Source organism: Struthio camelus, chromosome Z (genome assembly GCF_040807025.1).
Source record: "Struthio camelus isolate bStrCam1 chromosome Z, bStrCam1.hap1, whole genome shotgun sequence".
Taxonomy (NCBI): Eukaryota; Metazoa; Chordata; class Aves; order Struthioniformes; family Struthionidae; genus Struthio; species Struthio camelus.
Window position 1 is genome coordinate 15,876,212 of NC_090982.1, and position 24,671 is coordinate 15,900,882.

General features: G+C 40.3%; 1 protein-coding gene across 4 annotated transcripts in view; it reads right to left on the reverse strand.

The window, feature by feature from the left end:
• The window catches only part of PLPPR1 (phospholipid phosphatase related 1), a 136,453-nt gene that overhangs the window by 58,058 nt on the left and 53,724 nt on the right, over positions 1-24,671 (reverse strand). For all 4 annotated transcript variants that reach the window (XM_068928372.1, XM_068928373.1, XM_009683213.2 and 1 more), the window contains one exon: positions 15,619-15,727. In XM_068928372.1, the coding sequence (XP_068784473.1) occupies positions 15,619-15,681 (63 nt within the window). In that variant the 5' untranslated portion in view covers positions 15,682-15,727. The remainder of the gene's footprint in view (positions 1-15,618; positions 15,728-24,671) is intronic.

Sequence of the window (24,671 nt, forward strand, 5' to 3'; positions counted from 1 at the left end):
GACGCTGTTGGATGCTTGCTCTTTGCTGCAAGGACCCATTGCTGGCTGATGGTCAACTTGCTGTCCATCAGGACTCCCAGGTTCTTCTCCACAAAGAAGAAGGCCTTTAAGATTACAGGGAAATTTGCTGTGGTGGCTGCTGGGGAGTGGACCCTGTGGCACATCACCACCATTGCCAAAGATGCGAATGCTTGTCTGAGCAGAGTTATTTCTTATGCAACCTGCTCTACAAACATCTGCCTCAGACAACTGTGCTCAGGGCTCCTCTCCCTAGCTTTAACTGACAGGCTATTTGACCCTTCCTGATCAGAAGTCAGCTGGGAGCACAAGCTCAGAGCAATCTTTGGTCAAGGACAGCTGACAGAGTCTGTTAGAAGCTGCTAGAGCTTGCTAGCAGTCCCAGCTTGCTGTAGTCATCCTCATCCGGCAGCTGCAGGCACCTCAAGTTCCTCGAAGGATTCGCAGGCGTCCCCTGATGATCTCAGAGGAAGCCCCCAGGAGATCAAGAAGATCTTGAATTAGAGCCCAGAACCTGCTAGGAAAACTGCTACATCTGTTCACCGCCTGTTAGCTGTGCTAATGTACGTTGTTCTGTCTGAATTCTGGTTCTCCTACCTCACAAGGTACATAGCAGGGCTAGAAGGGAGATCAAAGATATAAAATGTCTTCCCTATGCAGGAGGACTAAACTAAAATGTTTTAGTCTCAGCAAATGATTGCTGGAGGCAGGAGTGTGACAGAGGCCTGTGAAATCCAAGCATAGAGGAACTAGTGAACAAAGAATGGTTGTTTGCTGTCTCTTTCAGCATAAGATGTAGGGGACTTTAAATGAAGCTACCAGACGACATACACCAAAACACAGATTGCATAGTTAAGCTGTAAAACTCCCTGTCATAGGAATTATGGGTGCCCACAATCTGCAAGAGTTCAAAAAGCACCTGGAAAAAAATAACATTGCTATTAAATGAGCTACTAAATACAGTGACACTACCGCTGACCTGGAATGTACCAAAACCATGGCAGAGACTATCACCATATGTTAGGCCCATTTTATATCCTTTCTATCTATTCCCTGCTTACCCCAGCTGTTCAGAGCCCTCTTGCCAAGACAGGCTTTTGTTCTGCTTCACTACTACCTAATATTCTGCTGGTGAAAGATGTCACCCTTGGGCCCAAGTGTTATTGGAAACAGGGACAATGCAGCTCTTTCCTCTTTTCCTCTTTTCTATATCAGCCCAGTATCCTCTTAATACCTGTGAAACACTTTGATAACTTCAGACAGAAAGCGCTCCAGTGACACCACACAGACAAATCACAGTGTGATTAGCCTTAACAGAGTAGTGCAGAGAAGGCTGCAAGATCACAGTCACCATAGGCACGGGATTAGCATCGCTGTCTATTTGATTTTCATACACAGATAGCATACAAGTGAAAACATTGCAAGAGAAGTAGTGTGGCACCTCTGCCTTGCAGGTAAGAGGTACTCCATCCCCTACGTCCCTGTCCTAAAAGGGTATAGGGGCATGGCATCTCCCTGTTGTCCTGTCCTTGCTGTACAACAGCTGACTGTAGAAAAGCAGCACAAGATTTTGTGCTGCTGGATTTCACAGCATCAGCTCACTGATGCAGCTCTACAGTTATTTAAACCTAAATCCTGCTGAAGCAGAGCATGCTGAAAAGCAAAGTCTTCAAATTTAATTTCAAAATGACTAAAAACATTTCACAGGGAGATAGCTTTAAACTTCAAAGCTTCCTAGTTTCTTCCTCTGAAATGTCATGTCTCTGAGAGCTTTATCTGACTTAGGAGCCTGCAAACTCTTGGCTGGAGTCCAAGTAGTAGTTCTGCGTTATAAAACCTCCCAAAGCCACAGACCCTGGAAGCCTACCTGCCCAGTGTGCCTTGCCCAAAAGCATTAGGAAACCCAGTCGCAGGGCTTGCAGACCTGTCCTGGGTAATCGAATAGGTTTTGCATCAGTCCTCAGGGAAAGCTGTCCTGCAACAATGAACCTTAAAAATCCAGGATTGTTACTTGCTTCCTAGGAGAGCTAGTGGGACACCATGATATCTTTTAACAGGAAGAGTTTCAAACATATATGAAATTAGAAATGATACATGAGAAAAAAAAAAAAAAAAACAGTTCCAAGAAATCAGTGTTTTCTGATGGAAATTTTCTGATATGTTCTATATTTAAGAATCTTGTATTCCAATAGCCTTGTACTTGAGTACAAGGCACCAAGTGACTTCTCCCTGTATCTCAGCAGTACTGAATTCATCATCCCAAACCATCTATAAAAACTTGAAAATCAAATCTAGTCTTTTAAATCTCTAAAAACATCAGCCTTCTCCAGTACCTTGTTCTATTGCCTGTTTCTTGCAGGTATGAAGTTTTTCCATATAAGCTGACAACCTGGTAAGCAGATGAAGCTCTGAATCTTTGTCATTAATGGAACAGCACTCATTGAAATTCATGGAACTTGCCTGTGCTTCCAGACTGATGTTATTTAGTAGAGCAATGCAGGTTTACAATACTTAGACATTGATGAATGCAGCAGTTACAGCCAGAAGAAACTGCCTGCTGATATCAAGAGCACAGGACTCTTAGACCAATCATATGAATCAAATGGAGACAATGTTTTAAATTAAGTAGAAGACTATCAAAGACATTTCACTTCATCTAAATGGACACCAACTTATTAATATGTATACTGCATTACAAAATGCATTTCATTTGCTTCCAACATTTTTCCAGCAGAATGGAAAGCTTTAAAAAAGCAATTACCTTCCCACTTCAAACCTCATCTGCTGCTTCCAAGTCCTGTTGTGTTTGAGTCAACCCTTTTCTATACCTGTTTATCGCAGTTTATAAACTGTCACATGGCCATACCATAAAATTAATAGTGATCACATCAGTTCTCAGAATTCCATAGTGAATCATCTTTTGCTACAGAATTGTGTTGGGGAGGAGGGGAGGGAAAAAAGACACACTTGAGCTTTGAAAACTCATAAAATCTCAAACTCTCGTGCTCACTTGTGTCCCATCCACTTAATATACCATTCTCTTCTCAGCTGTTAGCCCTGTCAAAACAAGTGGAAATATAAATTAATCACTGTTATTAGCTGCAGCTATATATGCATGAAGAGGTTTGTTTTTACTTCAAGGATGATCTGTCTGAACCTGGATTTAATAGCACTAGTGCTCTTCACAACTCTCTTTTAGTTAGTCTCCACGTATGAAAAGACCACCTTTATCTCCTTCAGCCTTTTTAAACCAGGGGAGAGTGCCAGGAGGTAAAGAACCACATGCGTTTTTTTGTAAGAAATAATAATGGAAAGTATGGAGAAGGTTTTCAGTGGAAATTAATTTGGGAGGCAGAAGTTTGGAAAAGCTTCATAATGGTGCAGCTTGCTGATTTACAAGACAGACTGAGGTAGCAAGGCTTAGAACAGGAAATTCTATCTTACATTTTGGGGACTACAGCAAGGACTGTGGAAAAGAATATCAGCAGCCTGACTACTGGTAATCAGCAGGCGTGTTCCTATCAGGCATACAAATATGGGGGAAATTATTGCAAGAAAAGGGGCTGAGCAGACAAAAGACACCATGGCCTTAAGGTTCCAATACCTCACATACCTTCTAAAACTCAGGGAGATTTTTTTACATGATTCATGATTTTACCACTTTCTTTTACCCATCTTCTTTTTTGTTGCGTTCTGTCTTCTACTCTTTCTCCGTCATTGGTCCTAGCTTCCCGGATCTTCGTGTCAGGTTACCTCACTGTACTAGGATGGATATTAGGACAAATGTTTGTCCTACGAGGGTGATCAAGACCTAAACAAGTTTTCTAGTGCATTTCTAAGAAAACTTGACCGGACAAGGCCCAGAGCAACCCAATCCAGCAACCTGACCCTTACTTTGAGCAGGGCTTGGAGTAGCGACCTCCAGAGGTCCCTTCCCACGTAAAGTATTCTGTGAGTCTGTGACCGTTCTCTAAACTCAAAGATGTGGAGATTTAGCTGTCCTACTCATTTGGTTGACACTGGCTACCTGAAATGTTTTTTCCAAGTCCAAAACCGTTTTACTCCTTTCATAATCGCTATAGAAAGACTCATACAATAGTAAGAAAACCCTGAAACCCTGAAACCAGTCATGATAAACCAGTGCTGCTATGAATTTTTGTGCTATGAACTCTTGTTGCCAGAATTTGGTTAGCATAGTTGCTTATTCAGAGTTTCAGGATGTTTCTTCTCACTGTAAGGAGACTTCACTAATTTTTCTTTCTGTTAGTTTAGAATGAACTCATAAAGAAGAGTTCTGATTTAATTAGCTCAAAGATTAGTAAAATCATAAAGATAATATAAGGGTTTTTTTCTGTTATCCAACCTATTTGGAAGATTAAGTCACTCCTTGACAACTAGAATCTTAAACTGGTCAGGCACTGACAAGAAACTAGCTTACATCAAGAAGATTAATTTACATATCTTTTTGATATAATTTTATTTAAAATGCAGTTTTGGTTATAGGCTATAATAAATCAAAGGCATATTCGATCAGTACTTCCCCTGTGAACAACAAAATATCATAAATTATTTTGAGCACATGTTTAAAATCTGAAATATCTTTCTCAACCTTAAAGCATACAAAACTCAATGAGTTTTGGAAAAACACAATTGTCTTTTTACACTTAGTTTAACCTAGATAAAAACACTATCAATTCAATAATGCTATACATCTGCATGAAATAATCACATGCTAAATTTTTATGTTTTAATAAAATACGTAACAAATATTCAAAAGAGCTGCTTCTCCGTATGCAAAATCTACGCTCTAAAAATAAGCCATTAAGGGTGATAAGAAATAGATTATTGATTTTCAGGACAGGCATCCAACGTTAAGAGCAGAACTGGGAGAGGAAAACATAGGGATAATTCAGCCATTACATGAGCTAGTGCAGTCATCCTTTAAATTACAGAATTCACCTTACTGAATCGACAGTGACTTCAGAAATAACTACATTGTTATTTTCAAGATGCTCTTAGCTGACTTCAGCACAGTTTTGGTATTCCCCATCAATAACTGTTGCAGAACTGTAAAAAATTTTGATTAATAAACGATTCTGACTTATATTAAACCCACAACAGCCAATCTTTCCCAGAGCATGGGACCTCCCATACACCATCTCATGTGATGAGATCACAAAGAAGACCACACAGAAGGGACAGGGAGACACTTAGAAAGTGTGCAGTGGGGCTTATGGGTAGGGGGAACCCTTCTGAGTGGGACAGCCTGACTCGAGCCGCTCCGCCACCTCTTTGTTGTGCTCACGCTAGACACAAGCACAGGGGGAACTGGGCAGCCTGCTCATGTGGTGTGAAGGCTATACAGTGGGAAAGGTGCAGTACGCTGCAACCCTCTAAACAGCCATGCACTGCCTTCACTGTAAGGTAACTAGAGTCTGCAGCCAGCCCTGGAGCGTGAGGTACGCTTAGTTTGGCGCAGACCTTGATTCCCGTGAAGTACTGTAAATGCATCACCCGAAAGTGAGTTACTGCCTGTTACAATCAACCACATGATTTCTTAGACTACGGAACAACTCTGTAATAAGTGGCTAGCTGTTTAGTAAAATATTGATAAATCATTTATCTAATAGCCATTTCTAAAAAATCTATCTGCAGTAGAAATCTAGTCCATTAAATCATTCTGTTTCAAGCTGAAGATACATCATTACTTCTGGCCCTTTAACCTAAGACTGGAGAGCTCCAGGAAGAGCTAATACAATTCATCATTGTATCTTTATACCAGGATGACAAATCTTCTAAATCTTATGTAGTCTGAACTTGTTAAATTTATCAAAAGTGTAATTTTAGGCATAGCATCGAGCTGAAATCCAGAACGACTGATGAGCTCTAAGTATGAGGTCAAACTCCAACCATTGCTGTAGGCAGTCATCATCACGAGTAATGATTTCATGTGCGTCAGACTTGAAGGCCCGTTTAGTACCCTTTCCTACAAGACGTAACAACATTCAAAAAACCAGTTCTCTGCAATAGCACTCTCACAGGTATTTCCTGCAAGTATTTCTGCATATGAAGAATTCTTATATAGCCTCTTCAATAGCCCCACTGAGTTCGCATCTGGGAACACGCATGTGACCAAGATCACCTGTGTGAGAGAGTATATGACGGAACTTTAGGAACACTAAATGTCATCTCAGAACTACTTATATTGTATCCAAATCTCATGAACATCTCAGAAATTCCTAGTGAAACACACAGCTAAAGTTCAGTATGACTATAAGGGAAGATAATCACATAAAAAGTATTTAATGTAAAATGCTGGGATGTGGGGATGGGATGAGGGGAGGTGGCAGGCTGCCTGAGAGGTCACCAAGTAATGAAGGCTGAGGTGCACCGGCCCAGTGAGGTAGAAAAATCGGAACATACAGCCTCATTTTTAAGAAAATTGCATTTTATTTTATTTGTTTTCACATTCTACTGCTTCCATAGTAGCTGTAACTATTTATTTTCTGATTGTTACAGATGCTGCTGACCGGATTATTTTTCTGTGCTTCAAAAGATAATTCAGAAGCTATTTGCTTCCCAAATAAAGATACTAAAACGTTCTGTCAGCATCTTGGGTATGCTTCACGCTGATATAATACCTTAGGTTAGGTTTGCAAAAGAAGCATTGAGACTTGGCAGGCTGATTCCTACAGCTGCTTCTTAAACTCTCTAAGAATTCCTAAAGAACAGAAAATGCCAATATTCTTCCAAAGCTAAGTATCTTGTATGAATGTGTTTGCTGCAAGACTGGTCTTGATGACTTCATCCATGTAACACTGCTAAAACAAAACCATCCTTTCTGATGGCTGAGATGGCTGGTCAGCAGCCAGAAGAGAACCCCCTTTGCCAGTCTGATGAAACTGGATATGATATTTAAAAAGAAAGAGAAACTACTTTACTTTTGAACATCCTGCTGACATCAAAACTATTGTCTAAAAAAAGCTGAATGAGCTTGGAATTCCAAAATATACTTTATGCTTCTTCTTTTGCTGTGAGATTTCTTAGAACTTTTCTAGTGAGCAGTTCTCAGGAGATTGGATACTTGTACTTAGGGTTACGTAGGGTTACACGGACTTCTGAGCCCCTACTCATTCTTATCCACCCATTTTAAAATTTCATATGGCTTATGCAAATTAAATATTATGCTAAATAAACTCAGAGATATTCCTAAGAAACACTAAAGTGACTGAAAATTTAAAAAAATGTGGCAGATGCAGATCAGAGGAAGTGGTTCAGTTTTATCATGCAGACTTCAATGACATGATAATGAACAGCCTCTGCAATGGTTTCCAATTTTTCCTCCACCTGAGAAAATAAATAGCTCAGCATCATGTGGTTGGGAGCAGAGGGAAAATATGAAAAACCCTCAAAGCTTTGAAGTATGCAAGAAAAAAAAGTAACACATCAACCATCTACCATAATCTGCAACACAAACATAAAAATCAAAGTATGTTTGTGAAAAGAATAAAGGTAAAAATAAGAAGCAATTTTCATCCATAATATCGCTGTTCCCACAGGGAGATTTCTGCTTATATTAAACATAGTCTTCTATGGATTTTCATTTTACTATCTATTTTAAGCCTAAAGTGCCTGCTCCTAGTTATCTTCCATCTTAGAAAGTACAAAGCTTGTAGAAGTCGGCACACGTAATGCAGAAAATTTCCATGTATTACATCTATTTTTATAACTGATTTCCTTACATATAAACAATTTTGATTATTAGTTTTCCTAGCAGTCATCTACCAAAGCTATGTTTTTTTCTAACTTATACATTGGGAATACACATCTGTATTTAAATAACAAAGCAAATTCAATCTCTGTAACTACTGCATCATTAAAAAACAGTTCTTTCCTTCATGAACTTGGTTATTTATGCCTATATGCTATAAATTGTTCTCAAAACTGCTGGCTAATATTGAATTATAGTGAAATCGTTGAAACAATGGGCTTTCAATGTTTTTGTCTGTTACTCAATGCACTTTTTATCACTCATAAAGGCAAAGAATTCTTGGCATCTTTAACCTCTCCCATGAAAACTGCATCAAATTAATTGGTGCAAACTCCAAGACGTTATTCAGGATGTCAAAGGGATTATTTGTGAGGCGAAACTTTCAGGATAAAGAGGGCATAAAACAGGCCCTACAAGGAGGTGCAGGAAAAATTGGCAAGCAACATTGCAACCCTTCTTTCACTTATGTTTAAAAGAAAAATGCAGTAAAGCAGCTTGGTAGCCCTTAATGTTAATTTTAAAAGTCAGCATCCTCCAGAAGCTGAGGAGGATCAAATAGTCATCCATTTTTTCCAGAGAGCTCATCTCAGTCACAAGCTTTCTGTCATAGAAAGTTTGGTGCTTTCTGCCTAATTGTTAAATGCCTGGAAGTATTATCCTTTCAGAAAATAAAGTTTTATTTTATTGTCAAATAACATTAAAGCTGCCTAGCAATTTAACAGAATTAATCCAATGTTCAATAGAAACCTATTCATTGAGATTAAGCGAGTTTTACAATATGGAGTTATGTAGTCATCCAGAACAAAGGAGATATGTGGTGGAGGGACAAAGAAAGCAAACAATAAGGAGTTACTGGCAAATGAGGAACATATAAAGAGACATTTAAAAGGAGCAGCAAAGAGAAACGAATACATACGCTGAGTGAATAAGATAAGAAACAATAAGACTGAAGCAACAGACGTGACCCCAGCATGGGGATTATTCAGAAACATCATCCCACTCCAACAGGAACTCTTTCAGTTTTGCACAGCATCTGTCACCATCGATTCACACAGTCAGTCTAACTAGTGGATTTAATGATGGGGAGTTTATACAGCACCAGCACATGAGATTCCCTTAGGGTATTTTGTCCTCATCTCATCCCAGTGTAGCAGCCAAGTACTACTGGTTGCATTTTACAGATAAAGAATCAAGGCACAGAGAGATTTAAATTGGTATATTCAGGGCCATGCAAGACACCTGTAGCAAGGAGATGGATTGAGCCCGTGCACAGAAAGCCCTGGACATCCTTCTGGTCTGCCTCAGCAGAAAACAAACAAAAAACTCTGCACCTGGGATCCTGGACACTGTCACGGAAGAGAGCTGTTGGTTATTTCAACTATTTGGAAGATAGTTCAACTCAGGATGCCTCTTCAGTTAATGTTTGTATTGTAATTTGCATGAAATTTTTCAGTATTTTCTAGGAGGACCAGAAATTTGACTTTGTCAAAATTAAAACCTATATTTTGAATATTCAATGTTCAACACTGCAATCCTGTGTTCAGATGTTCTTTATGCGGTTTCACATCTTATTAAAGCAGCAGTGCAATCAACAAACTTTTCTTAGGAGAGAAATATTTCTTTTTTTTTTTTTTTTTTTAAACAAAAACAGACAGAAAGCAGTGCCCAGTACTTTCTACGCCTCTTACAAATGTTGCTTTGAGGATTACAGCATACAGATGCCAAGAGGGCCACTGACACTGAAGTGGTAAACTTTGGCAGAACTCCCACAGAGTCTGCTAATACTACGCTCAAAATTAGAGGACGACAGCAAGTACGCTCAAATGGGCAACAATTTTTCAAGTTTTCAGAACATCTAAACAAAAAATTAGGATAAACAAGAAAAGTGTCATGTATACCCTGCTTGTTCTAAATTCAGCATTTTTTCATAGCTTCCTAATCCCTGCTGTGATACTCCAAAAAACAGGGGCTCAAGAGGCATTTGTCTCGCTCACACAAACAACCTCAGTCAGTATATCGGAAACTCTCCTGCTAAAGAATAGTTCAGCTGTTGGCTTGACTACAGAGCATACTGGCATGAAAATGCAGGCAGAAAGAGAGAGAGAAGAGCGTCTCACCTCTCTGTCCGTAAAAGTTGAAACTATTCTTTCTTATCGCTAGATTTTAACTCGTATTAGGAGATGACACGATCAGTCCAGTATTAAAACAGAGTAAAAAGTAAAAGAAAATTTACCCAAAGGACTGTAGACACAACGATCCTTTGAGGCTATAACATACCTATATGTTCAAATCAAAGTTTGCATCACAGTAAATGTAAGACTAGAGCTTCATATTTTGTAGCGTTTTTCAGTGTGTTGCACTTGTATTCTTCAAGAGCGGAGAGGGAGAGAAGAGATTTTCCTTACAAAATCCTCAGTTCTGTGCAATGCACTGTATATTGAGTTGTCAGGAAGAAACAGATGCCACTCTGCCTGCAAAAGATTTCTTGAAGGCAAAATAATGGATTTATCACACAAAAGTAGCATCTTCAGATTACAGAGCTTGAAAGATGTCCAGCCTTTTAAGCTTTGATAGCAATGCTTACTTGAGTCTGCCCTAACCTACCTTGTCATTGTCAGGATTACAATAATCCACAATAAAGAACAATGTGACACATACATCAGTCACATTAAAGTCATTTCACATTCAGTAACTCTTTGATCAGTTTGAGGCAGTTTAATTCAATCTGGTGCCAGAAAATTATTCTGTTTTCATGTGTATAAGCCACACCCCTCAGATGCCCTGACTCCTTTAAAAGTAAGTGTACATGAAAATAAGTCGTCAGATAACTCAGAGCGTAAAACAAGCCCTAAGCAAGGAGTAGCAGAGTGAGAAGGAACAGGAGGAAAGAGGAAGTAGATGAGGGGACATCAGCACAGGTTCCAGGATAAAGTTCTCTTTTTTTTTTTTTTTTTTCCAATCTAGAGATTACTATAAGCCAAACTTTGTTGACTCATAAGAGAAGAGAGAATTTGCTTCAGGAGGAAAAGGTGTTGCTTGTTTATTGCTTCTTTAAAAACTGCTATTCAAACACATAACGGTTCGAATGTTGTGTTGCATGCCTTCCCACTGAAGTCACGGGAACTTCTTATGAGAATGCTGTTTACTCACAGTATCTAACTGTATTATTCCATCCTCTACTAGGAAATGCAATTATCACACTGCACTACACTTCCTATCAATAATGATAGGCATCACAGATGCTGCAAAAGAGGTGTGATCACTTTGCACCAAAATCAAAGCCTAACGCAGCTCCCCTCCATCCATCTATCATGAGTTTTGTTCTAGAAAGCTGACACCCGAAATAGGCTGAACAAAGAGAGGGATGCCGGGGCCCAGGGACAACATAGCTTGATTAAGTCCTCAGGGCAGCTCAGCACTCATCCAGGAAGAAAACTCGGATTCGCCAGGCATTACACTCCTCCCAGCTCTACAACCCTTGTCCCTACTCATTGACATGTTTGTTGCCTACATCTGAGGGTAGCTTAGTCGTTCTGACAATTTATTCCCTATCTGCAGAAAAACATGCCACAGAAAATGCTAGGTACCAAATACGCCCATGGCAGTTAGTATTTTACCTTCCTCTACCCTCATCCACCAGTACATATATGCAATAGTGTTATAATATAATGGAATGTAACATTGGCAGACTACAAATTAAATATTACCTTAAAAAGTAATCCTGAGTTGAACTGCTTTCCACATAGTTGAAATAATCAGTGTCTCTGCTCTGTGACAGTAGCCGGTATCCAATGCCAACTCTGCATTAGGTGGGAGGATGTAACATAACATTCCTGGGACCAAACCTTGCAAAGTGGGGTTGCAAAATAAGGAGACAGCCGCACTGAAACATCACTGAAGATGCTCCTGACAGCACTTTGTCCCTAGTGCCCCGGCAGTGTGAGGAAGGGAGGAGAGGTCTCACAAAAAGCTTCACCAACCACAGCCAGCAAAAATCAAAAAATGCTTGAAATAAATAAGAAGGATGTGAGGGAGAAATTTGCCTGTCTTCCTAGATGCTGTTTCTCCCACTTTCTCTCACATTTCCTTACAAGTCTTAAGACCACTTCAGGAATCAGTCTCAGCTGTCAAAAAATCCTCAAACAGGCTGCCGGGCACTATTTGCATTTGCTGAGACAGACTTAGGGCCTACAACAAGCTGAGGAGCCCTCTCCAGCCTTTGCAGCATGCGCCGGGCTCCCCACCGACCCCACAGTGCTCCAGAGGCTCCTGGAGGAGGAGGACGCTCCAGGGCACCCAGGCTCTCTGCAATCCTGTTTCGCAGCCGTCGGGAGCTTGCAGCATCAGCCCTCACGGAACAGGTCTTGCCTGTCTGTACACTGCCCACAGCACAGGTCAGTGGGTAAGGAATAAAATTGTTTTAAACTGCTGTACCTTCTGCAGGTTACAGGTGAACCGAGGCTGAGTTAGAGCCCCCTGAAGGTTCCTTTCATTGATGCTGGCTGCAAACAACGCCGCAAAAGGGAGTCAGGGAAGAGAAAACATTAGTATCTTATATCTCCTAATTAAATGGTTATGCCTTTAACAAAATCTAATATAGCAAATCATCATGGCTGTTTGGTGACAAATGCCAGCTCATAATGATATCCGTTATAATACAAAAGAACCATCTAGAAAACCACCTACAATATTTGGGAGAGAGACTCAGATTTGATAAGTGGCTGGGAATTAGTTTAACAAACTCCTATTTAGCCTTTAAATTGACTTTTAATCTGCCATTGCATTTCTAATTGGGGACTGAAAACATTGATTTAACATTCCTGTCATTATAGATTACATGTCACATGCCACCTCTCTATTATTAAAAATTTCCTGTTCTGAATATAAAAAGAAATTTGTAAAGTCAGGCATGCGGCATAAGTTCTTATAATGAGCCATTCATCTTCAGGTCAAGTTTTACAATAAATGCTACAAGTTAGTTGGGAGCGAGGAAAATGAAACTGAGAAAAATGGAAATATGAATAACCTCTGAAATTATAAAAGTGCCACATTTATACACACTGAAGCATAACGGTATTTAAAATGCCACAATTGTTTGTGACACCTCATTTTCACTGCTGCCATCATAACTTATTGAAACCACACTGTGTATCAGACAATTAACAAATATCTACTGGCATGGCAACTGATGCAACCAACACTCAGCTAAAAAAATACCATTATTTCTTAAGAGCAAATATCTCAAAATTCACAACCAAGGGACCGCATCCCATGGCGAACACAGTGGGGAGAGGCATCACAGCCTTAGGAACAGGACTGCAATAATATCTACTGGCCATCTCTTTCCTTACTCATGACCACCTAACATGTTTGTTGCCAGAAAAGCAACTGCTTTCACATGGAAACACTTTATGAGGGAAAGAGGTAACCTATTTTATCGTCCTCCATGTGACTCTAGCAAATGCAGACAAGTGTCCTACAACTAATTGTCTCTTGTGGTTGCTTTAAACCTACGAAAATAGGGCTCGTCCTAACCTATGCAATCCAGCACAGGGCTTCCTATCTAGGGTAGCTCATCTAAAATGAGTATTTTAGTATCATCCCTTTAGTTCAGAACCACAGCAGCATGAAAAGCGAAGCGCTTCCGCTGTGCATTATGATTTACAAGCACTTTTCTGACTCAGTGGCTACTATCAATCGTCTCTGCATTCCCAGAAGGAAACTAGATTTCCTACCTGTTGCTTATTGCTACAATACTTGACAAAAGCTTATGAATTTGTAGTTCCAATAGTACTATAATGAACATTAAAAATCTACACCACGGACAAAGAGGAGAGAAAAACACATGCAGCTGGCACATGTTATCACCTGCTGTAGCAGAGAAAATATACTTTCAAACTCTGACTCTCTGCTTTTCACTGATTTTTAACCCTAAATTGGATTTTCATCAGTAAAGCTAGTATATGAAAGGGCAAGAGAAGTTTACTTGGAAGGTAAAGAATTATTTTTTCTTCCTCTTGTCAATCGACTTATATTCATGTCAGTCCTATCTATAGCAAGGTCAATTTGTATCTCTGTTACGGGCTGCCAACAAGGTTCATCACTGATACTTTCAGAGGACTGAAAATCTTCAGAGTTGCTTATTTCGGGCAATACATTTGAGACACCTTATTCCTGCTGGGTTCTAAACTAGGCTTTCTTCTGATCCTATTGCTGTTTTCCCCCCATTTAAACCTTACTTTCTTTATCAGAGGGGACAAAGTAGTGACCCGCCTCCTCAGTAAGAGCAGCCTTTTGGGTTTCCCCAGGAAGCAGAAGTGGATTCCCCAGAAATGCAGGTGTTGTGTCAGTGACAAATCCCTTCGAAGCACAGCAAGGCACAGCCACCCTTCTGACACTGGCATCGGTCGCAGCTGCCGCTCCAAAGGCGCTATGCCAAGCTCTGCCATCGGCCCTGTTATGCTTTTTCCTCTGCCCCCATCTTCCAGCTAGACTCCTCCTGCCCACTAAAGTCAAAAGGCAAACTATTGGGAATTTAGATTAAGCGCACAGGGATCTTCCGTGTTTTCAGGCCTAAGCTAGTAGCACGGAAAGTGAAGAGCGCAGATAAGGCAACTGGATCTCCTGGCTGGAGGAGACTCTATGAGCAAGGAACTCCAGGTGAGTAAGGATTGGAGAGGTCCTGAATGCCACCCTTCTCCTATGTCCCTTGGTAAAGGTCAGGGCTCGAGAGCTCTGCAAAGCAGCTGCCTGCAGTGCCTGTTCCAGCTGCTCGAACCTTTCCAAGATTTCTGTGGGAATGGGGAAAGTCTCATGGGACATCCAGCATTATGATTACTCCTTTAACGGTTTTCAGTGCTCCTCTTGTCAGCCAGCACAAGTCACATTATAATTTGCCCAAAGAATGAGTGTTACATTTGAGGTACATCAGACAGGTGGCTATAAAAACCAGGCAGTCATAGGCAGCTATATCCTTCTCACCATCAGAGTCTGACAGAAGTTTTCATCTTCCTTTTAAACTCAGAATTGTCATTGCCCTTGCTGAGAAAACCTTCCCAGCCCTTTGAGGGGCAGGTGAATCTTTGCTTGGTTTTCATACTGATTTTGATCAGTCTGATAGCATTAGGATAACTAAAAATAAAAAAAACCCAACCATAAAAAAGCTAACTGTACAGAGTAAAATAATAAATCATTTTTAAAAAAATTGACTCCAACAGAGACATGAAACCATACTCCACTGAGGGAGCGTTTAATCATAAAAGATCACTGCTAGTTAATTCTTGTACTAGCCAGCTCCATCATCACACTTAAAAGACAGGAGACTCTCCACAGCACTTCAAGTTCCACCTGAATTGAAATAAGAGCTGAAAGTTGTCTCCTAATCCTATGAATGATCAGCTCACAAGCTAATCAGCTTGTGAGATCAGACATTTCCCTAAACCAAGTCCAGCCTTTGCACAGAACCAAGACAGATATAATTCTGAGCAAAAACAAGATGTGAGGAGTCACCTGGTGCTGGCCTACACCAGCAGCTACTCCCTTTTCTCAACCGCATACATGAGGAAACTCTTGAAAACACGTCTTCTACTTGTTTTTGCACGCTTGTGTCTAAGATCTGGCTAACTCATGCAGGACTGTCTTAAGGTTGATTGGGAGACACTGTTTGGGTCATAAGTTGGATATTAAGCTTATCAGATAAAAAAGCATTCTTCCTTACAAACAACAGAGCCAGCAGCAAATGACGTTATTCCTGGAGGGCATAGCTGTGTTCCTCACAGGCCTGGAACTATTCAGTGTTAATTTTCGAGCCAACTGAATGCTGCACTCACCTCAACAAAGATGAAGCAGGGGATGATGGAATAACTTCTCTGGGTATTGTTTCCTAAAGCCATTTCTCATCACACTTCTTGGGGAGGCACCAGTCAAAATGTTAGTATCCTGAGAAAGAAGAGACAAAGATATACAGTAAGTTTCACTTTTTTTGCAAAGTATACATTTAAGACAAAGTGGTTCATATCATGGAGCACTCACATGTATACTGGACCATGGGATATAAACTAAAAAGAACATCAAGATCTAACCTGGTTTTACAAAACAACCTGACAAGGTAATCTCTTTGCAGCCCCAAAACAAGAGGCTTTTGGTCACAAGACACACCTTCTGCAGAGCAGAGTAATGGAGGATAAAACTGCATTCTCTTAATTACAATTCACTCCCAAGCAAACGCTTCCACAGGACATATTGTAAAATTGTATTTTTATCCCACAAATCACAGTCTTGCCTACACTGTGTTTTGAATCAAGGAATTTATGGAAACTAATTTGTGAACTTTAAAAAGACATGCTTACAATGTATCACTCTATACATGATCAAAATGCTTATCCGCATGACATGTAACCTATTTAAGATGACAGCATGGCTTACGCAGGCAACAAAGCCTGACAGAAGCAAGCACAACAGAACTGCAGTGAAGGAGTGGGCCCTTGCTGCCGAGTCTTTCTGGACTGCTATAAATTAGTACATTAACCCACAAAACCCTTCCTACTTAGCATTACTTCAGGCCACTCACTGTTTTAACTGAAAACAACCTTGTAACACTCTGCAATTAGACATTTAATCTCTTTACAGCACAAAAAGTATGAAAGGAGAGAAAAGGAGAGCAACACGGAAAATTTTAACTGAGTGTGTGTGTGCCTGAGTTAACATATCAAAAAGCTAAGTCTGACTTAAAATCCTCTGCCATCAGGTTAAACATAAGCACATGAAGAAAGAGCATAGATTTAGGCCCAATCCCACTTTCAACACTCATATAGAAACTCTTCCCTGAACATCAGATCTGAGGTTCTTCCCATGAGCCAGGTTCATGGGGAGAAGAGGTGAAAGCTGGCATATTTTCCAGAGGATGGTGCTCCTTTGCTTGCACAGCATCTTGCTTCAACTCTTTGCCCTCACTGGCATCAGAGTGGTAATTAAGGCTTGGGCATATGGAGTCTGTGATGGGAGGTCAGCACTTTTCCACGAGCTCTCAGCAGGGATGCTGGAAGCAATACAATTACCAGAGCACAGAGCTCTGCACAGGTTACCAAGTCTGACTGAGAAGCTGGGTCAGTTGTCAGGGGTTGCAGCTGGCACTGAAGTCCATGTCACTTCGATGCAAGCTTTTGTCTTAGGTCGTCTATGAACTGCTCCTATAACTCCTATCTCAGCTCTTCGTAATTTGGCCAAGAGCTGTAAGATACATAATGCATATGAAAGTTTTGGTAACGTGGTTCTAGGCTCAGCCTGGCTTTAGTGACTCCTGTGAAGTCACGTCCTGTGTCAGGATGGTTTCTGAGCTCTTAGCCATTGAAAAACACAGTTTTGAGTAGAAGACAATACTTAGCAAATGTCATCTGTGACATGTTTCTGGCACTCCCCTCCTACACTACATGCAAGTTCTGGAATATAGATATTCTGGATTTCAAAATGGCTCTTTTTCTAAACATACTTCAGCTTTAGTTAGGAGATGAAAATACAGTTTTTATCTTAGAGGTTAGCGTCATTGTTTCCAAAAAAGGACAAGCTAATCCAATTCAGTTTGGACTGCAGAAAAAAATTTCAAACATTCAATTCTTAACAACATTTTTCATGCTGCAAGCTCTTGTGCCACATGGTCCTCCTTTTAACTCTAAAAAACTCATGGTGCCTGGTAGAATGGCATATTTAAGAATGGGAATGGCTTAGGGAGCGCTGTTACATTAAAATCTTTTTGTATTCTAGGGATACAGAGCATCTCTTTGCAAATCATGTTTTTCAAATGGCTTAGCGCAAAGATGTTAATATCTTAGCATGTTCATGAATGCTTGCACAGATCAGGCTTAGAAATGACCGAGTTTTCTCACCCCACTGTCCTGTAGCTTAAAGCCGTGCCTTCAGTTCCAGCTGCTGTGACTACTGTGTATTCCTAACCAAAGCAGAGGGCTGCAAGACAACCCAGCAATTCAAGAAATATTCTGAAGAGATTCATGAAACAACTGCACAGATTACAGCAAAGAAGCTGAGGCCCTTAGCAGTCATACAGTTTTGCCTAATTTAATGTCAGAGGGTCCTGATGTCATAAATATGTATCAGTAGATCTATTCTTTCAAGTTTATTGTGCACCACAGGTGTAAAAATGAGCATTACCTATGAGAAAGCATTTCACGTGTCAACTTTCTCCCCTGTGATGACACATTCATGTCAGATATAAGGCAGTAAGAGACCACGCAGTTGTCTGATTAGGCCAGCTACTTCCCATGTTTTGGGGAAACTCTTGGATAGCCTATAGCTGATGGCAGATCTTTTCACTGGCTTTTCATTGACTCTACTGAAGGAGAGGACCAGTGTGATTTTGGTGGGAGCACACCATCCTTTGTCCGTCTCCAGTTGGCAGCGAGTACAGAGACTACAGCAATCCCTAGCTGCTTCTGTCTGCCCCACAGTCAGAGATACATTTGCCCAGAGAATCAGGGAATCATAGTAAGATGAAAAATAAGTGTTTAGTGACAATCTGGTTTTATAATGCATAGAAGTCTCTTCCCATTGAACAAATTTTCATAGTAAAAAGTCTCTGAACAAAGCAACAGGAAAGAACACTTTTAATTAGCGTCCGGTATAGTCTTCTCTATTTGTATTCTTATTTTCATCAGTTGGACTCAATTGTTAAGGAACTCATGTCAGAAAAACTATTTAGATTCCACTAGCTGCGACCTTTTAATGCCTGCTATGTGAGTACTGCAATGAGAGTAGAATAGGTCAAATGTATTTCAACTAATTAAGAAACCATGTAAAGGGAATATTAATAATCTGGAGCTCTATGAGGTGCTTCTGCTCTTAAAACAAAGTAGCGTAGTTTGATAATACAACACTCGTGAATTAATTAGCACTGGTGAGTTCTCATCTTGCTCAATTCACCCCACAAGCATTTTCAGAAAGCCCTTGAACTACAGTGTAGGAGGTTATTGTCTAACTTCTCATGGGGGAACAAGCGGAGACATAGAACGTACATAAGTGAATCGGCAATTAACTAAAAAGGACAGTAAAGAAAGAAGAATTCATGCTGACGAGCATTTTATCACCTATGGGATCAATCCAGGTGGAAAAAGGAGAATGAACATCAACAAGCAAAGTAAAGAAAAATATTCTAAAATAAGGTATTTTTTTTTACTAATCAGAAGAATAATTTCTAAAAGCCCCGTTCAGGTGTATTCTAAAGCTTTTCACTTGGTAGACAGCAAAAGGGACGTTATCTAGGATAGACCAGCACTTGCTGACCCTTCATAGCATAGCTCCAGCAGCAGACGTACCAAGAGCTGGTCACCGTCCTGTGCTGACCCGTGCTTAGAACAATCAGTTATCTGTGAATTATTTCTGATGAAAGTGGTCACTACTTCTACGGAGCTTAGACAGCAGAGGTTCGGCAGTGGAGGGCTGCAGGGATGCCTTGTCCGAGAGGAGGCCATGAACTGCCCAGTGCCGGATGGCTCTGAAACGGACAGGAACAGTCCATCGTGCGCCACAACTTCAGGGACATGTGAGGACACATGCAGAAGCAGGCACAGGAGGAGACACAAAAGGGGAGACATGAGGAGAAATGTGAAGAGACTCCTGTGGGGAAATGAAACGGAGGAGACACGGAAGGGTACACTGCTGGGGACACAGCTGGAGGCGCGCTCTGACAAGGAGACGCTCCGTGTTGGGGGAGCACACATGCCTCTGGGGGGACAGCAGCCCACGCTGGAGGGACCCACGCTGGGACAGGGATGCCCCAAGGGACCATGGCCATGGGGCACCTATGCTGGGGCAGAGGAGCTGCAGCAGAGAAAAATGACTGAGAAACACAGAGTGACAGAGAGAAATTTTCACATACTGACCCCAAACTCTTGCCCCTCGCCTGCCCAGAGGGACTGGGGGGCCTGGCGGGTGAGCAGAGGTGTTGGACTGAAGTTGATCCTAGGGAAGGGGAGGAGTGGTGTTTCCCTAGGCACTCCTTTAATTGTTTATATCTTATTTGCTCCTCAGTATCTGAATTGGTAACTAAAGGTTTCTGTTAACAGGCAATAAATTAAATTAAGTGAAATGCCCTGAGTCAAGACTGTTTTGCCTGCAATATGCCTATGTTTTTTAATCAATGTCCTGCTTAGCTGGGATTGAACACTATGGCTTTCCATACTGTCACAGCGTATAACAGGTATCGATAGAAAATACAAAAATTTCAACAATCCAGAAAAGTTAAATCCACATTCCCCAGAACAGGCATTAGTTATCTTGATTCTCAAACTATATTCATTTAATCAATGCCAATGCAAGTTTCTTTTGCCATTAGCTCAGAGAGTGCCATCCGAAAATGCAGGAACTACTCTGCAGGCTAAGACAGCAGTTTAGCCACTGGTACATGCAGTATATTATTTCACTGCAGAATTTATGGACTGCCTGCTCAGATCAAAGGTGAGGAGGGCAATCACTGATTTTGTGCTGTTTTGTTTTGTTCCCAGGATGTGATGCAAACACAAAAAACTGGATTGAACTTCCTGTCCCTTTTCATCTAGGCAGTTTCAAGATCTTTTCAGCATCAGCTAACATTCTATTTTAAAATAAAATTTAAATGTTAAGCAGAGTAAGTAGGAACACAACTCCAGTAGTTCTATAACAAAATTAAAAACACTTAAAATGTAAATATTTGTCTATCTGTAAATTAATTTAACCCTGTATTAACAATTAGCAACCCTCTGTTAGTAATTGGCTTCCAATTATAAACATCTTCATTCCTTTTAAAATAAGAATTCTGTTTGCAAGGAAAAAATTACTAAAACTTCTGCACTGATCCATCAGGGATCAGCTTGCACAGCTGAAACACAGAACTGCACATGTGCAACCTTCATTCAATTAAGGAAACGAATTCAAACTGATGCCGCAGCTCAAGATCAATATCCAAACCTTTGCTGAGAACTGTATCGTTATAACCTTTATTTATTAGACTTTTACAGATTTCATTCAAAAGCAGTCCCCTCTTTCCCAGGGGGGAAACAAAGCCAGAAAGAGTTGAAGTGATTTGCCAAACATTGCACAATGGCTCTATGTCCAGGCTGAGAAAAGATCCTCAGTCTCCTGCCAAGTGCTCTATCCACTTGACTGTACAATCCCCACACTTCAAATTTATTTGCTACTTCCTACACAAGAACTATGCAGCTACTGACTGTACCCTTAGATAATAAAGGTTTCCCTTAGCTTGCTACTGCCACTAAACAGAGTTTTGCTGCTGAAAACACAGTAACAGGAAGCACAGCATGGCTCGGCACAAGCATGGTTCAAACATACACTGAGACATGACAGCCTCATGCTCTCGCTGTAAAACTTCACCCAAGGCATATACAAATGTACTTCACTATCCTTCACTATTCATGCATGTAATTTCAAACAGCTTGCAACAGGATAGTAGCGGGTTAAAAATAATTCATCTTTCCCAAAGCTCTTTGCTGCATAAACTTAATCAAGGCATAACAGAAGGCCCAAGGAACCATAAGTATGATGTTCCTGCAAAAGACAGCAATCGCTGCTTAATTTTTTTCCTGGGTAAAGGATAGAGATTTTTAGCATTTTCAGTGTAATCAGAAACACTGAATGCTAGTATGATGTAAGAACTTCAGGTGTAGCATGAAGACCTGTTTGTGATTTTGTCTGCCTTACATCTAAACATATCACAAGACTGTTTGATTCAGCGTAGGGTGTAAAACAACTTGTAATATCTATGTGCTTGGTATCATTCCATAAAATAATAAAAACTAAGATAACTATCTGAATATAAGAAAGCACTTCTTCACTGTGAGGGTGGTTGAACACTGGAGCACGTTGCCCAGAGAGGCTGTGGAGGCTCCATCCCTGAAGGTATTCAAAACCCAACTGCACAGGGTTCTGGGCAACCTGCTGTAGCTGAGGAAGGAATCAGACAGCTGACACTGAGCTTACTGTTTGCAGAGCACACTGGGTTTGACCCAAAAAAAGAGGCCAGGTTTGGTAACCTCTGGATGAGATTGCTCTTGATCTGTGGAAAAGTGTATATAAACACTGGTAATACACTGTGAGGCTTTGGCAGGACAGAAGACATGCATTTTCACCCTGGCTTTCCATCATCAAAGGACTCTTGAGTCCAATCAAAGTGACCTTACCAAGAAAAAGCCACCAGTACTGTGGCCATCAGAAACAGCAGCATGCTGTCAGACTCATGATATTGTATGTCCAACGTTCAACCAACACGCTTGATTATTAGTCGTTAATTATTGATTGATACTTGACTTTTAGTTGTTAACAAGGAAATTGCCTAGGAGCTGAGCATAAACAAATGTATTTTAAGTTTTGAGACTTGCCTGGTGTCTCAGTTTCCCAGAATGCTCTTCTCAGCAGATCCCAATTCTTTAGTTTGCAACAGCACTGAGAAAAGAAGGTGAAGGGATGAGGCTAGAGCTCAGGATACTGGATCTAGATCTCACCACAGAATAAATATTATAAACACCCCATTTCTATTTAATCTATGACCATCTGAAGAAATTGGCTTATGGGTGAGAACGCTTATCACATGTGTCTCTGTAAACCAAACATCCAGAAGCTATTTACATCAGTAATAGTAACAGGAAGAAGCAGAAACTATTTACATCAGTAATAGTAACAGGAAGACGAAACAAAGAAAACCTACTAATACACAAAATAAACCAACACACTTGCACCTTCACTACAGCCACTTTTGCAGTACTTTTCTATTAAATTGGAAGAACAATTTCTCTGATAAGAGTTCTGACCTTTTTCTGCTAGCAGAGGTAACCTTTTACATATTTGTACTCAAATTAGCAACTCATTTTATGGCTTGCAATGGTGCATAAGTACTATTGTTCACAGCATATTTAAAATGACAGTCCTTAATACAAAAAGAACATTTATATGAATAGCTACCTGAATTCCTAAACCGGCCAATATCTTAAAAGTTAGATGCTGAATCCCAAAGAAAGGATTTGTAAAACCAGAGATTTCAGGAATTCTGCTGAGGATGTTTTCTCTTCCAGTTACTAGCTTTATGTGGAAGGTTATCCGATGCTTGAGTGATAAGCAGCAGTGTAAAATCCATAGACAGGCAGACCGATAAGGCAACTGCACCACTTAAGATCTTCAAGAGAGTTCAAGTGTTATGTCAACAAGGCAGATGCCTTCTAACAACTTCTCACTGCAGGGAAGCAAGTGAAATCCCGATGGTACAGCTGCTAGTGACAAAATCTCTGTTGATGACACAGGGCCAGGATTTCATGCAGGGGGATGGTTTCCGCCCAGACAAATGTTGCCCAAATAGAACCCAAAACTTAACTCTGGAAATCACAAGTACAAGTGTGCCAACATCTGGGAAGCCAAACAAAGCTGGCATAAGCATTATTTCCAACTACCCTCCACCTCTAAACCCTTTTTTTGCCCTTAAGGTTTGACAGTGTCATCATGGTTCATTTGGTGAGGTGTTGAACTCCTTGCTAAAATGTTCAATGCATCACTTATTCAGCGTTACTTAGAGTGACACTTCTTAAAAAGTGGTATCAAATCAGCCAAACCATATGAATAACAACTATTTAACTTGGTAAAACTGATAAAGCATCTCTCTTTTCGTGAAAGAATTATCAGTGCATGATAAATGAAGTAAGAATCAGACTATAGGATTCATTAAGAAATGTTTAAAAAATATCAAGCAGTCTTTGCAAAAAACACCACTGAATTTATCCATGCAATTAGCAAGACCAAGCTTGCTCCTAACTTTCAATTAACTCAAAAAAGCTAATTATTCTGGCTCTCATTTCCTTCCTTCAAATTTTAAAAATGAATCTAATTGAAATAGTCATGCACATTCTTGGGCAGAAGAAAAGACTATTTCTGGCCTTTACTCAAGCACCTGAAGGCACTTCTTCTTAATTTAGACTAATTAATGGGGCTTGTGATCTTCTCTGAAACAAAAGCAAAATGCAACTACTCATTTCTCTTATTTTTAATAAGCTAAAACTCCACATATTTTTAAGACTATTCATATCAATACAATGGCAGGAGTGGTCAGCAGTAAGTGCTTCAGTTCCACTTTATAGGAGAAGAGGACTTTCAGTTCCAGAGATAAATTACATAATTAGTTTAATGAAAATGTAGTGGTTTACAATTCGAAAAGTAGTATATTCAGGATCCAGTGATTGAATCAAATGAGATATGAGCACTTTTTTTAGTTCTGTGCTGAACAGCCAGTCTGAAAATGGTGTAGTAGCGTTCAAATTTTAGTGTCTCATTTGCACAGCCTACAAATAAAATGGTCAAGACACCTTCTCATTTCTAACCAACAGCCTTGCAGGCTCAGGCTGGAAACTGAATATTAAAGTGCATCCCCCCTGGTCCTTGGAATGGTATCATCAAGGGTCTGTGACTAAATTTCACTTTACGAAACCAATTCCACTGCATTTGGTGCCTCTCCTTGTGAAGCACCTACAGGCACTTAAGAAATGGTTCTGTGGAAAATTTCAAGAAGCAACAGAGCCCTTACCGCCCCTCTGGCTTGTCTGGTTTTTACAGGTTAACATGTGGTCTTGCTAGGCCTAAGTCCAAACTAGGTACTGATTCAGGCCTTCACCGTGTTTTAATTGGGTTGTGCCAATAAATGATGCAACTCATCCTCACATTATCAGGATTTTGTGCTGTGCTGGACAAAGCAGGTTACTAAAGATTGCAGTGCGTCCAACCACTTCCACAAGAGGAGGACAGGAAATATATTTTTAAATCCTGAAAAAAAACAAAAACAAAAACAAATAAAAGCATATACTCTTTTCTCAGCCCCAGATAAGGACAGAAGGCCAATATT